The 16,649-nt window shown below is 39.9% G+C and overlaps 1 protein-coding gene across 3 annotated transcripts in view; it reads right to left on the reverse strand.

The window, feature by feature from the left end:
* Positions 1 to 3,823: 3,823 nt before the first annotated feature.
* Positions 3,824 to 16,649, reverse strand: part of LOC122811579 (major histocompatibility complex class I-related gene protein-like) — a 227,994-nt gene continuing 215,168 nt past the window's right edge. For all 3 annotated transcript variants that reach the window (XM_044083509.1, XM_044083510.1, XM_044083508.1), the window contains one exon: positions 3,824 to 5,743. In XM_044083509.1, coding sequence (XP_043939444.1) covers positions 5,736 to 5,743 — 8 coding nt within the window. In that variant the 3' untranslated portion in view covers positions 3,824 to 5,735. The remainder of the gene's footprint in view (positions 5,744 to 16,649) is intronic.

A 16,649-nucleotide genomic window follows, 5' to 3' on the forward strand; every position in this document is an offset into this window, starting at 1 on the left:
CTAAAGAGGGAAGAGTAGAGAGAGATGATGACCTCTTTCTTCCTGGATGCAAAACCCTTGGTAATGAAATGTGCCACACAGAAGGACTTTCTGACCACAGTGGCAATGTGGTGGTCGAAGGAGAGGTTGCTGTCAACCTGTGTCCTCAGATCTCTTATAATGCCTTCAGTGTTCAGTGGGCTGCTATCAATGTAGTAATTAGTGGGAACTGAGTTTTTCCCAGTGGGACTGACAATATATTTTTTGGCATTAACTTTAAGGCCATGGTTTCAACATCAGTCACTGGTCTCAGTGAGGCCTTTCTGTAGGATGTCTACATCACTTGGGGAGTTAATAATGGCTCCCAAATTACAATTGTCAGTGAACTTGGTCAGACAGAGTCCCTTCCTGTTGGTCTGGACTTCTGAGAAGTAGATGCCAAACAGGAGAGGGCCCAGGACTGATCCCTGTGGGGCTCCACTCGTGACTGGTCGGCAGTCTGACTTGGAGTCTGCTACTTTCACTGTGGGTTCTAGCTGTGAGCCAATTTGCAACCCACCTAGTGAGATAGGGGTTGATGCCTAGTTTGGCGAGTCTATCAATAATTCCTGAGTAGAGAATGGTATTGAAGGTCTTGGACAGATCAAGGTGGGCTGTATGAACTGCTTTGCCCTCATCCACAGCTCTGGTGACTCACTCAAAGAAGTCAACCAAGTTTAGCAAGCATGATCTACCCTTCACAAAACCAAATTGCGTGGGATCCAGAGTTTGGAGATTCCCTATATCCTTGTTAATTGGGTCCATGATGATGCGCTCCAAAGCCTTACATATCAGACTCTTCAGGCTAATGGGGTGATAATTCCCAGGGTCTTTAGTCACTCCCCCTTTATGGAGAGGAATGACTATAGCAGTGCACCATTCTCTAGGGACAAAGCCTGAGGTGAGGCTGTGATTGAACAGGGCACATGGGTGCTGTGCCAGTTCACTTTGTAGTTCATGTAGAACACAGCCAGGGATATTGTCAGGTCCCATGGAAGCTGCATTGTCGGCCTTGTGCTGCAGTAATGTGATTGGTCCTTTGGGGGGGGAGAGGTAAAGTTGGCACTGAATATGTCGGCCAGTATGTTGGCAGTATCTGTTGGCTCAGTATAGGAGGTACCATTGTGCAGTAACTCAGAGCAAATCTGGGTATTGCCATTGAGATTCTTGATATAACTGTAGAAGGCTTTGTGGTTGTTTTTAGTGTCTGCCGCAATTCTGCCTTCTTAGCTAGCTTTAGATGAGGGAGCTCAACTTTTTGTTGAGGCTAATAAGAGAGTTTTTCCAGTCTTTGGACTTCACCTTTTTCTGCAACAGTTTTTTTCTTCTGTTGTAGTGTTTGTTAATGGCAGGGGACCATCAGATTTGCTTCCTTATTTTGGAGGAGAGCGTCTTGGTTCTTTTGGATATGGTTAGTTCCATGCATTTATGTACGTGTTCGTACAGTGCATTGGTGTATGATTCGGCGGTCATGCACCTATTTTCCATTTGCATGGGTGCAGTGAAGTTAGCAACCTCTGTTTTTAGGAGCCCAAAGTCAGCTTTGGAGAAGTTTTTCATGGTGGTTACCTTTGCTGGTGGTGTAGGCGAGATATGGATTTCCATGGTAATTAGTTTGTGGTCGGATCTAACCAGGGAGGAATTGACTATTGGTGTTGAGCAACGGTTGTCCATGTTAGTAATAACCAGGTCAAGGATGTTACTTCCTCTAATGGGGGTAAAAATGAGCTGGTCCAGAGCATTGGAATTAATGAATTCTAGGACGCGTTGGGTAAGTGTTTTGGTGCATGAGCAGTTTTCCCAGTTGATAGAGGGGTAGTTGAAGTCACCCAGTATGAAAGTGTTGGGTTGGACCCTAATAGTTTCCAGGGTGCTTAGGAACATGGAATGAGAGTCTTTGGACATGGTTGCGGACCTATAGCAGGCTACGACCTGAATCGCCATCTTACCCAATGTTAGTTGTACCTGAAGTATCTCTGATTCATTATACTGGACTACTAGTCAGGAGGTATGCATATCCTTTATGAATATGGAGATGCCACTGCCTTTGGAGCTTCGGTCCATTTTCTGTGGCTGAAAGGTGTGGAATGAGTTCTTTTCTGGTAGCACAGGCATGCTTTCTGCTGTTTTAAACCAGGACTCCGTTACATCACAAATGTCGATGTTCTCCATTTTGAGGAGTGCTTTGAGTGACTGCATCTTGAGATTTAAACTTCTAGCATTGAGCAGCATGACCCTCAGATTGCATTTATTTATAGCTGTTACAGTGGTAATTTGGTCTTTGGAACACCACCTAAAAAAGGCACTGGCAAGAGCCTTAGCCAGTATCCGGAAACCTAGGGGTGACAGATGCAGGCCATCTCTGACAAAGCATCAAGGTCTGTCAATCATGTCATCCCAAGCAGACAGATACTGGTTCCCCTTAGAACGACACCAGAAACTTAGCCAATTGCCGAAGTCAATAATTTTCTGCTTGTACTGTGGTATCATTCTGGGCAATGGTAGGATGCTGCTCAGGGCTACGGTCATACCTGCCTGGGCTACATAATCCAAGGGCTCCTCTATGTCTCTTTTCATTTAGTCTAGGGAGGTACGTCTCAGGTCATTTACACCCACATGGACAATGACAGAGTCATACTTGTACTTGTTCTGGAGTGACCTGAGTGCGTGTGTTATGTGTTGGATCCTGGCACCCGACAGACAGCTGACTGTTACCTTCTTCTTATTTAACCTAGTGAGTGGGATATCAGTGTGCCTCACTATAGCGTCACCTATGATTAGTGTATTGGGCAAGCTGTTTTGCCTTAGGGGCTTATGTTGAGGGGCACACTGTGTAGGTGAGCTATGCATCTTGTGATTTGTGCGTGTTGTGATGGTCGAGTGTGTTTCTGATTTGGAGGGCTCTGCTGTTTGGGTAAATTTCTATTGAGAGCCTCCATGGAGGTGGGTGTGTGGTTTGTGTTTTTATGTGAGAGCTGTAATGGTGGGTATTCTGGAGGGCTATGTGTTCCGTGTGGTGTGGTACAGGTGTTGATCTTCTCTTGACCAGCTATTCTGGTCTTGGCTGGAGAGTGCATGTTTTCCAGTTTGGATATATAAGTGCATCTCTCACAAGTCTGAGTGTTGGGAAGTAAGAGGTTGTCTGTGTACAGGAGGCAGTTGCTACACTGCCTCAGAATGCCCAAGTTCACTAGGTTAATAGAAGAAAGCACAGGGAACTAACCTTTAGATATGCAGGAGAGATGGTTATTATTAATAAGTACTGGAGCTGTTTCCTTATAGGACATGTAGTGCTGTTAACACTTATATGTGCTACAATAATTGCTACAAGAAACCAGATGAAGTGCTAGGCGAATAAGCTAGTTTATGCAAGAGAGAAGAGAACTAGCAAGATATAAGGGAAAAATTGAAGAGCAGACTTTCTGGCACCAGTAATAGTTTACCCTAGCTTAGTGGCGCAGCACTGTGCGCAACCCCATGGAAATATGGGCTTTTAAAGCAGAAAGCTGAAAGAGAGCTGGAAGCCACTCCTCTTGTGGTAGATAGGCTACCTAGTGCTTAATACTCCCACTGATAAGCTGAGAGGCTTCCCTCTAAATTGTTTCATTGTTGTTGTACTTTGGTTTGGTACTGATTTGCATTATGTGTTTAATAAAGTTTGGAAACATAAAAAAAAAATTATTAATATCATTTCAGAAGACAAGAGTCTTAAATAGTGTGCTCATGGCTATATATCTTTTTTTTGAGAAAACATAATTTTTGCTATAACTACTTTGAATATCAGTAAAAAAAGAAAACATGAAAATAATTTATATGCATCTGTTTTATTATTAATATTTTATATGGTCATGTTTATGACTTGCACCAAAGAGCACTGGGAGAGTCAACATAGCAGGGAGTGATGGGATAGATTACAGGATGAAGTAGAAAGCGCAAAAACAAAGCTAGAGTTGCAGTGAGTATTCATGCTATATTACGTCAAACACGTAACAAAATGGTAAACAGATGTGACTCTCAAACATAGTCATTATACACCTCACTAAAACTGGGTAAGCAGAATTAGTTGTCCAACATAGTACAGTGGCATATGGAATGGGAAGCTCAGGTGGGGTGAAAGTGACTATTGCTGGAGTATGAATGAGGTAGGGAGGGAACTCTAATTGCAGCAGTATTCAGATATATGTACTAGATATCTCCATCTGATACATACACTAACAGTCTGCAGATCATGTAGATCACCGCAGATGTGTGTACAGGATGTGGCAAGGAGATCACTTCAGGTCAGGATATTCATCATATCCCTTATACTTCATATAAACATGGAGTGAGGGGGGTTATGTCAGCAGAAAGGGGTGCATGGATTCCAAGCACTGTTACTATAGTATAAGTTAATATATAGGATGTACTGTATTACTCATACCTCCAGTGAAGCGTACATGGCTTGTTGTAGTCTTAGAAAGGAAGCCAAATTTCATAAAACCACTTTTCTAGGAAACCATGAGCAATTCATTTATTGGATGACATTATAAACATATTATTTGCTAACATTTTATTAGTGATTATTTTTTTCAACTTTGCTATAGAAAAGTTTTCATTATGAGATTAGCCACAAAAATTAAAATTCTCTGAACATTGTCTGGTAATCAGGTAATCTGGAGGAAGTTCCTCACAATAGTTTTTACTAAAAATGCAATTTTAATTTGATACATTCTAACAAAAATGATTGCGTACTCCTGATATATATGTTAACATCATACAGTTAAACATTACCATAAGTTATGACTTATGACCTGTATCTGATCTGTATGCCTGGCATGTTTACTAGTTTTAGGCATCACTTAGATCATTGGTGAACTTGATATCAGGGTTAAAATAAAAATACTTTAATCATGCTAGTCTCATTTTTTATGATCACAGTGCTTCTTGTACCTGTGTTCAATCTTTTCAAAAAAAATAGAAATTTATTTCATGCATAATGTGATCTGTTGAAAGTCTGCCTAAAGTATTATTAACAATGTAATTGTAATTTGTGCCATTCTGAATGTAGCTAGCTGCAATTCCCATGGCATAGCTTTCTCTACTTTTTTCTCATGCGTTAATATTTCATTTAACAGCAGTTACCTTATCTTCAAACACGTACAGTCCTGTGAATCACTGAACTGGAAATAATCTTGTAATTCATTGAATGAACAAAGAATACTTACTTCAGGATTACTGTAATTCTTCTTTTTCAACATCTGCTTCCAAACATATTTGAAATAAAGACAGCAGCCAATTCTACTGAAAACTATTTCATTCATTTGGACAACTTGTCAGAACTGTTCCCTATCTAAAAGGTGGTACAATTCTGAAGTTAGAATATTTAAGGAAGTTGGATATGGGAAGCTAAGCTCCCCACATGAGGGCACAAAGGTCACAGCCGCCTCCTAAAATCCTGAGTTATAAAAATTTATAAGGGAGCAATTTCAATTAGTTGTTCTACTGTAGAAAACTGCTCTTCACAAAATAGTCTAAAGTCGAAGTAAATACATATATCAAACATTTTGGATATAAAGATAAAGAAAACAGCACTATATTTCAACAATTTCATAATATAAATTCATCTGTTTTAGTATCTGTTTTAATGCGTTTGCTTTTCTTTGCACAGACTTTCTCTTTTTTATAGTATTTGTCTTCATCTTCACATTACATTTCTTTCTTCATTTTCACATTTTCCTTCATTCTACTGTGAAAAGACATGATTAAACATTAGACAGGCACATTTTCCAGAGTCAGCACGAGCATTAGATTATATTTTATTAAATGAATGTTTTAGCCACATTGAGATATCCATATTTCAACAGCTATTCATATATTAAAAGTTGCGTGTTATCAGTTATACAGGAGTTTTCTGCTGGCAAAGCAAATTGTTCACATTCAAAAAGTATGTAATTCAAACAGATGTACTTCAGTTAGGGGTATCCTGAATGCATTTCATTTACAGATTTGTTCACCTTTCTTAAGAGCTTCTGTGTGGAGAAATGTGTGAATGGGCATACCTTTGTTGAAGGTTGTGCATCAGGGCCGGCAACTCGGCACGTAAAAATCTACTGCCAATCATTAGCGGACCGGAGTTCCGCTGTGGCGACCCCTAACCGGGAAAAGCCGAAAGACACAACTAATATGCTAGATTGTTAGTATCAGCGTTTTAAGTTTTAGACACAATTATAAAACATTTTACATCGTATGATAATTGTTTACACTATTTTAAATAGTTTAAATATATATACGCATCTACAAACACACTAGGAACTAGATTCTAAAACTATTTTGTTTCTGCATGAAACAAGGCACAGTGTGAAATGCATGCAAATTAAGAAATGTGCAGTCAAGTGACTTCTAAACTCTGCATGATTCCATAAACAATCTATTACAACACTTGTATAAAGCAGAAGTAAAGCTTTGCAGACGCTTGATAGCCTGCCCATGGGAAACAACTAGCTGCTACAAGCGTGATAAGTGAGGTGCTTCCTTTGCTGGAAGCAACCGCCCTACAGACAAATATGCTGACTGTGCAAGAGTTGACACCACCAGTTACACATTCTACAATGAATATTCACCCATCCCAACATCACCAGTAGCTCCTGCTAGACCAGCTGTCTGGCCATGAGGTTAATTATAGGTACAGACTCCACAGAGATTTGGTGCTGGATGTGTGTGACTTGTGCGCACCATGCAATCATACCAGACCACAACCTTCCTAATCAAAGTCAAGCTCCTAAGTGTGATTTGTTATGAGGCTGAGAGTTTCTTAAAGGTTCCATTAATACCAGACAAAGTCAGTGCAGCCTTGGGGCCATTTTTTTAGGTATGCCTTTGGTACCACCTCCTGCATATACACTGGTACAAAGGCAGCTTCTGTAGAAGATGGGTGGTGGTACTTCAACAAGAAGGAGTAGCAGTCAGTCCACTGTCACATCAAGTGTTCAGCAAATAGAGAAATCTGAGAGAAACAGCAGCATTATTCCTTGACAACATGTATGATTTTGTTTTTTATGGAGAACCTGTGCCAATAAGATACATGCTCAGAACTAAAAACCTACTGGAAGGGCACCTAATGGATCACAATGTCATGCAACTGCAAATCCTAAATGAACAGTGACCCAAATCTTACCATAAAATGCCATTATATTTTGGAGTTGACAGTGGCTATCACCTGGAACTCTGGCTAATGTCACTGATACACCATCCTTAATCACTTTCAGAGGAAGCATATAAAAAAGCCCACAACACAAACAGAAACTATATCAGCATTGATTTCTTATGAAAAATGATTGGGGGATAATAAATTGAGAAACAGACATCAATTAGTTTAAATGCATTCATTTTACATTCATCCAAGTGTTGGAAACCAAGACAAAGTGTATGTGCTGGGGTTGTTGAGGTTCTGGTTTGAGTGTCGGGAAACATTCAAGGGTGCTGTGCAATATTCTCCTGCAAAAACACTGCAGATTGTGACTATGTGAGTGTGGAGTCCTGTACAATGTGATAAGATTACATCATGGTGGCACTCATGTCCGAGATGCAGGAGATCTTCCTCAAGTATCTCAGTCAACTAAACAGGGACAACAATGGGACACAACACTTGATTCCAGTGGTGAACCGAAGGAGGAATGAGAGGTGGACACTTGTTGTATGTTGTACATAAATTGTAAAACATCTGGTACAAACATATGTGCCATGATGTGCCATTATGTACCACATGTACACAGAGAAGCAATGATGTCTGTACAGATAAATTTGTCTTAATGTAACCAACCCAAAGTACACTGATATACATGTTCTCTAAATCAGTCACTTCAGAAACCACCTACATATAAAACAAGACAAATGCTTCACAGTAGGCATAGCATCAATCACCTAAAGCGGCATCAGTGTGCTGAGAGCATGGGTAGACTTACACACACACACACACACACACACACACACACACACACACACACACACACACACACACACACTTATAATTTGAGGTACATCACAGGACATAAATGTGTGTGCTACATATTGCAGCATTGGCATTGCCCTCCTACTCCACCTTACTCATCTATACTAACCCTAACCTCGTTCCTGATCTTAACCCCATCCCTATCCATTATTGTGTAAACAAAAACTATCACTAACAGTACCACTGCATAAGACACTTGGACACACTTTCCACAAACTAGTACACAAGAACAACATTAAAACAATCCCCTTACTTAGCCGTTACTGTAACCCTAACCTGCAGACACTTGCACACATGCTTCCACCACAATGCCAAATTATTTGGTATATCCAAAGGTATATTAGTATTAACACACACACAAACACTTAACTTAACCCAAAGTCATCCCATACAGAACATAAAAAGTTCAACATCACTGTATTCAGCAAACCCAACACTTGACAAAACCAATGTATGATGTAAAAGCACAGTAATTCATTCTTTCAACTAAATATTTGACAGAATAAAATGCAGCCATATCGTGCGTACATATACATGCACACACACCCACACAAAGGCATATATAAATGTATGCATGTATGATAAAAAAGTTGGGGGTGTTACGGGAGGATCCTGAATGAGTGAAGAATAAGCACTCTATTGCCATTGCACAAAAGTGCTAGAAGAAGCTGACTGATAAACGAATACGTACAGTATTAGAAAGATAGGAGATTATCAGTTTGGACTCAGATCAGGATACAGAACAATCAAACAGATGACTGCAGTGAGACAAGGTAGTGGAGAAGAAGCAGGTGATGAAGAAGACCTCCAAATGGGCATTCCTAGACTCTGAGAAGTTTTTTTATAAGAATTCCTTGTTGCTCCTAATTCAGCTGTGCTGCCTTGTGTCCTGCTGCTGCTTCTGCTGCTCTTATTTGTTTATATTTTGTTGCAACCAGATTAGCTGCTCAGATTGCTGTGTTTTTTGTTAAAATAGCTCCTTGTTGTTCCCGCACTAGTTTATAGCCATCATCAACAGCTATTAATACCTGCATTTCTTCCTGTAGTTAGGCTAGTTATTGAGAGTGACTATATCTGGTTGCATCCAGGCATGTGGCAACCCAGACTGATAAATCCTAAAAGCAGTAACTGCATATCACCGGAGCCTACTGACTCTTTGTGATAGTCTAGCCAATCTCTCTTTATTCTATGAGTGACAATCTAGCGTTGAAGTGTATGGTGAGGCAACTGAGCCAGGCTCAAATCATGTTACTAATGCCATCTGCGCATGTTATTTTGGAAAACACTGTGTGTAATTTTTATGAACTGTTCAATCTTCATACTATTGTCAATATACTGAATGCACATGTTGATCTTTAACTTCTGTAATTGTGCACTGTACCAAACGATAGTTGTGTCCTACTCTTGGCTCATACTCTGCATTGTATCAAACAATAGTTGTGTCCTACCCTTGGATCATACTCCGTACTGTACCAAACAATAGTTGTGTCCTACCCTTGGATCATACTCTGTACTGTACCAAATGATAGCTGTGTCCTACTCTTGGATCATACTTTGTACTGTATCAAATGATAGTTGTATCCTAGTCTTGGATCATACTTTGTACTGTACCAAACGATAGTTGTGTCATACCCTTGGATCATACTTTGTACTGTACCAAACAATAGTTGTGCCCTACCCTTGGATCATACTCTGTACTGTACCAAACAATAGTTGTGTCCTACCCTTGGATCATACTCTGTATTGTACCAAATGATAGTTGTGTCCTATCCTTGGATCATACTCTGTATTGTATCAAATGATAGTTGTGTCCTTCCCTTGGATCATACTCTGTATTGTACCAAAGGATAGTTGTGTCCTACCCTTGGCTCATACTCTGTACTGTACCAAACGATAGTTGTGTTCTACCCTTGGATCATACTCTGTACTGTACCAAATGAAAGTGGGGCCTACCCTTGGATCATACTCTGTACTGTACCAAACGATAGTTGTGTCCTACCATTGGCTCATACTCTGTACTGTACCAGACGATAGCTGTGTCCTACCCTTGGATTATAATTTGTATTGTACCAAACGATAGTTGTGTCCTACCCTTGGATCATACTCTGTATTGTATCAAACGATAGTTGTGTCCTACCTTTGGATCATACTCTGTACTGTACCAAACAATAGTTGTGTCCTACCCTTGGCTCATACTCTGTACTGTACCAAACGATAGTTGTGTTCTACCCTTGGATCATACTCTGTACTGTACGAAACAATAGTTGTGTCCTACCCTTGGCTCATACTCTGTACTGTACCAAATGATAGTTGTGTCCTACCCTTGGATCATACTCTCTATAAGTTATAATCCCTATTCAGCTTGCAATCTATGGTTATTATGGTGGATTTGTGTATTGCCCTCTTACTACTGTAAAAGCTTGCTGTACCAAACACTTGCTCTGAACTTCTCTTGGATTAGACTGTATTATATCATTTTTTTCCCTTTATTTTCAAATAGTTGCTCTATTAGCACATCTTCTCCTTACCTACTACATCTCTACCACAGCAGGTTTTTTATATATGTTTCTGTGCCTACTGACTAAACTGAATCACTAGATTATCTCTTCCTCAGTAATACGATTTACCTGGAAATATGGAAGCCATCCAGCCTCATTGCACTTGTTATTCTGAGACAATGCTGAAACAGCCTAAAGCTCATTCATAACCACCTACTACAGACCAACATGACATGTTTTATGAGAGGAACAATTATCTATATAACCTGGAGACTACTATATTACTTACACAGATAGTAATCAACACATAAACTCACCCATATCACCACAAGATCACATTAAAACAGTATATGGTGAAGGTGTAAAAAGCACTCCCCCCAAGTCTTCAAGAATTAGGACCAAAATACCTCAGCAATAATCCCATAACACAATTCCACCAGGCTGACATAATTCAATGCCATCAAGTTTGCACAACCAAGTAGAAACATCAGGTGCACAGACTCTATGCTCACTAGGGTGGACGAAGACAGAATGGAAGCTACCTTTCCAATGCCAGGATCCATGATGTCCCAAGGGCCCTATAGACTTTCAAACAAAACAAATATGACTGTGACTGAACAGTGCTATATGTAGGTATGAATAACCCGAGGCATTCAGTACTGAAGGGCATGCAGAGAGACATAATGGAACTTGCTATGCATGTATCAAAGGCAGGTAAGATTGTGGCCTACCTTTACCTAGAATGATATCCAGTTACAAACAGAAGACAACTGGCTTAAACAATTAGTTAAGTAGCTGAAGTCATTTTAGGTGGAAGCAGTATGTGTCAATTTGGGATGAGATCAGCAGTCAAACCTGCTTCACCAAGTAAGGTCTGCATTGTTTGTTCCATGGCTTCTACATACCGGAAAAAGCACTTGCTGCTCCCAGTGTCTTTTGTTAAGAAAGGTGAAATTCTGAGCATGCCAGCGTAACAAAATGGTTTTCAGTAATTTACAGTCCAGACCACACTGAGGTTGCTCTGCTCAATGCTAGGAGTCCTAACAATAAATTTCCAGATCTGCAAGCTTTCTTGTAATTTGAACACATTTCAGAGTTATTTTACCACATGATAGCATCAAAACAGCAGTCAGGGTAAAGGATTTGTGGCAAACAGAGTAATTCAACAGTCCTCACATGTTGTAGACATGTTCATAAGTGCATTAAATAACAGAGTAATTCAACAATCCTCACATGTTGTAGACATGTACATAAGTGCATTAAATTTACACAGTGAGCATACCTGTGAGCCTCAAGAAAGGCTCATTATCAGTCTATGTATGACACTACAATGAACATTTGTTATTAGTTTATGAGTGTTAACATTGTATTTGATTGATTCATTGACTGGTTATTAATTGACTGATCTGTATAGTTTTATAATGCCTCTAGCAGGAAAAATACAAGAAAACATGTCAGCAAACTACATATTATGGTCTTTGATGAAATGACAAATGTCAATATGACAGAGAAAAAGCAGCTGTAATATATGTGAACCGTGCCTGTTGAGTTACTTATTCCATATTTATAATGTGACATTTTGCTTCTGCTAATTCCTTCTCTTTATGCACTATCGTATGTACTATCAATCTGGTTTACTGTACTATAATGCACCCCTGCTATAGACAGTAATGGATTTCTGTATTCATGGAATCTTGCCCTAATAGTTGTCATGAGCCCCTGTTTTTGAATAAATGGCTACTTCAAACAATACCAAGCAATTCAACTTTTTCCATATACAACCCTGATCTTTCAACATTTTAAAACCGTTAAGACTTGCAGTAGGTGAGTTGGTCAATCTAAATTGGCCATAGGTGTGAGTTTCAGAGTGTGTGGTATGGAAGAACTACCACAGAAGGGCTAGCCACCTGGTGATGTAAAACTTGGCTCCAGATGATTGTCACTGTTGAATTGACACCCTGGCCTTATGTGCAAAAATAAGAAAAAGGGGTTGTGGATAGATGTATGTATGTATGTATGGATGGATAGATGTATGTATGGATGTATGTATGTATGTATGTATGGATGTCTGTATGTATGGATGTATGTATGTATGGATGGATGGATGGATGGATGGATGGATGTATGTATGGATGTATGTATGGATGGATGTATGTATGGATGGATGGATGGATAGATGTATGTATGTATGTATGGATGTATGTATGTATGTATGTATGGATGGATGGATGGATGGATGGATGGATGGATGGATGGATGGATGGATAGATATGTATGTATGGATGTATGTATGGATGGATGGATGTATGGATGGATGGATGGATGGATGGATGGATAGATATGTATGTATGTATGTATGTATGTATGTATGTATGGATGTATGTATGTATGTATGGATGGATGTATGGATGGATGGATAGATATGTATGTATGTATGTATGTATGTATGTATGTATGGATGGATGGATGGATGTATGGATATGTAGAACTACTGTTAACAAGATTTTCCTTCTTTTTACTGTGCTCAAACTGCAACAATTTGCGAGCATGAATTCCGGCAAAATTTAGGCATAATCTTATTTGGTACATTTGTCTTTTTCTCATATGTTTGTTATGCCTAAACTGTTCAGTCTGTACTGAAAGTGAATGGCTGCCCTTATTATTACCTGATGTCACTGCTATTCTGTGTTTACTGTTCTTTCTTTAGTACTTGAAATCTTGATATAAATGCTGTTTCAGTGCAGTTCACTTTATTCTGTGCTTTGAAGCCCTGTAAGGTGTTTAACATCTCACAAAGCCTTCAATAACTGTTCTTTGTATGACAAAACTTAAATTCATTTCAGTTTACTTTGTGTTTTCATTCAGATTACATTTTCAATCTCTTTATGTTCTACAAAGACCGAACAGAAAACACATATTTTTTGTAATCTGACCACAGGATTTGAAGCAGCATACCATTAATACAGCAGTTAATCATTACCTTATGAGACCAAAGTACTTTCCTGTTTTAAATAATCCAAAGATCGCTTATCTGAGTGTATTAGGTGCATTGTCTGAGCAGCGTTGCAACCTGCTGCTAAGGCATTTAGCATTCTTCACTGTTTATCATTAATCTCAGTGACTTTGACACTGTTGTTGTTTTGTAACAGTCACCCAGCAGCTATCAGATCAATATCTATGATATCACAGTCATTGACCGTGTCGTTATTTTGAATGTAACCAAGATGAACCAGAAATCAAAACCTATTGGAAGTCTACAAACCTTTACATTCACCAGGGCAACTCTTACTAGCCTTCTCCCTAGCTAGATTATGGAACTCTCTTCCCCCTCACATTAGAACTACCCAGAATCTCCCTTCCTTTAAAACCTTACTCCACTCTCATCTCTCCTCTCTCTGGGAATGCTCCTGCACTCATCCTTTCTGAATCCTGACACCTATCTTTATCCGATCTTAGTCAAAACTCAGCCATTGCATAAATAATTCTTTTGCCTCCAATTATGATGTATTAATTGAGCATTAATTTGTTGTTCTTGTAAATATCTTAAAAGTGCTCTACTTAGTTATTACATTTGAATGTTTTTATAATATTGTCTTTCTGTCTGAAGCATTTAATTTGTTGTTCTTGTAAATATCTAAAAAATGCTGTATTTAGTTATTACTTTTGAATTTTTTTATAATATTGTCTTTCTGTCCGGAGCTTTTCTCCTTGGGCCTCCATTGAAAACGGGCTACATTGACCCAATGGACTTTCCCGGTTAACAAACTGCAATAAATAAAACAAATAAATAAATAAATAAATATGAGAGTTGTAATAATAGTAAGAAAGCATTTAGGTGAGATGTGTTTTTTGAAAACTGCAATGAAATCTATGTAAAAAGAAGTCATTATGAAAAGGAGTTCACCTTACTTGAAGGTACAGTGAGCCTGGAACAGTTTATATTAAGCACAATGGGCATAGCCCCATATGGTAAGGATGGGGGAGGGAATGGTCACCAAAACACTAAAGGTGGAGGAGTGTCCATATTCACCAAGCATATGCACAACACCAGGCTAGCTGCCCAACACAATGCATCTGAAATTCTCCGAAACTCTAAAGGTGGAGGAGTGTCCATATTCACCAAGGATATGCACAACACCAGGCCAGTCGCCCAACACAATGCGTCTGAAATTCTCCAGGTGCAACTAACACTAGGTAAGACTGCAATCCAAACTGTAGCTTGTTACAGATCCCCCACAATGCCTCAAGATTCTCACTACATCTTTCTAAACATACTGGAAAATATTAAGATACAACCAAACACCCTAATACTGGGTGAGTTCAACTACCCTGCCATTAACTGGGAAAACTACTCGTGTACCAACACATTTGCCCAACGGTTCTTGGAATTCATAAATTCCAACGCCCTGGATCAACTAATCCTTAGTCCCACCAGGGGCTCCAATATCCTAGACCTGGTCATTGCCAACATGGGAAATCGATGTTCCATACCTATGGTCACCCCCTTGTTGGTCAGGTCTGACCATAAGCTAATCACCCTTGACATCCACATACCACCACCCGCCAGTAAGGAAACCTCTGTAAAAAACTTCTCCAAAGCCAACTTCATGCTACTCAAGTCAGAAGTGACAAACTTCATGACACCCATGCAGTCGGGAACTGAAAGTTCGACTGCTGAATTCTATACTAAGGCACTGTATGAGCACATCCACTCGTACATGAATCATGCCATCTCCAATAGAACCAAGATGCTCTCCTCCAGAAAAAGGAAGCCACTCTGGTGGTCCCTTGCCATAAACAAACTTTACAACAAAAGGAAGAAACTGTTGCAGAAAAGAGGAAAATCCCAGGATGAAAAAACTCCCTTACCAGCCTCAGTAAGAAGCTGAGATCCCTCATAAAATCCTCCAAAGCTAGTTATGAAAATAAAATTGCCAAAGATTCCAAAGACAACCACAAGGCATTCTATAGCTATGTCAAGAATCTAAATGGCAATGCTCAGATCTGCTCTGAGCTACAACAGAATGGCATTAAATATACTGATCCCAAGGATATTGCCAGTATCCTGGCATATCGATTCAGTGCAAACTTCACCCCCCTCTCACCCCCTAAAGGGCCCATCTCAATACCAAAAGATTGCCAAGTTCCTGTAATAACGGCCACACAGGTAAAAAATGCACTCTCCAAAGCTAAGAATACAGCTTCCATGGTACCAGATGACATCCCAGGCTGTGTACTACATGGACTACAAAATGAATTGGCACCTCACCTAAGTGCCATGTTTAATCATAACCTCACCTCAGGCTTCATGCTCACTGAGTGGTGCACAGCTACAGTTATTCCACTCCACAAGGGGGGATCCACCTTGGATCCTGTGAACTACTGCCCCATCAGTCTGATGAGCCTGATCTGCAAGGCCCTGGAACATATTGTCATGGAACTTATAAACAAAGACATTGGCAACCTTTAAACACTGGACCCCATGCAGTTTGGGTTCGTGAAGGGCCGATCTTGTCTCCTGAACCTGATTGACTTCTTCAAATTAGTCTCCAGAGCCATGGACAAGGGTAAGGTCATCCACACAGCCTATCTGGATCTTGCCAAGGCCTTTGACACCATCCCCCACTCTGGAATCATAGATAAACTTACTAAGCTGGACATTAATCCCTACGTCACTCGATGTTTTGCCAACTGCCTTACTGACAGAACCCACACTGTAAAAGTAGCTGACTCCAAATCCAGCTCCAGACAAGTGACAAGTGGAGTACCTCAGGGTTCAGTCCTGGGACCACTCTTGTTTGGCATCTACTTCTCTGAAGTACTGGCCAACACTAAGGGACTCTGGCTAACAGAGTTCACAGATGACTGCAAACTGGGAGCCATTATTGAATCCCCAAATGATGTGGATATTCTACAAAAGGGCCTTACAGAAACAGATGCTTGGTGCTAGAACCATGGGCTCAAGATCAGTGCCAAGAAATGTATAGTTATCACATTTGAGAAAAACATGTACCCGTGAATTACCACATAGGTGGCAGTACACTAAACACCGAAAGTGTGATAAGAGACTTAGGGAAACAGGTGGACAGTGATCTCACCTTCGATAACCACATCGGCACAGCAGTCAGGAAATCCTTCTATATAGC

The sequence above is a fragment of the Protopterus annectens genome, chromosome 9.part0, assembly GCF_019279795.1.
Source record: "Protopterus annectens isolate FY-2018-M chromosome 9.part0, PAN1.0, whole genome shotgun sequence".
In the NCBI taxonomy this organism is placed as follows: domain Eukaryota; kingdom Metazoa; phylum Chordata; order Ceratodontiformes; family Protopteridae; genus Protopterus; species Protopterus annectens.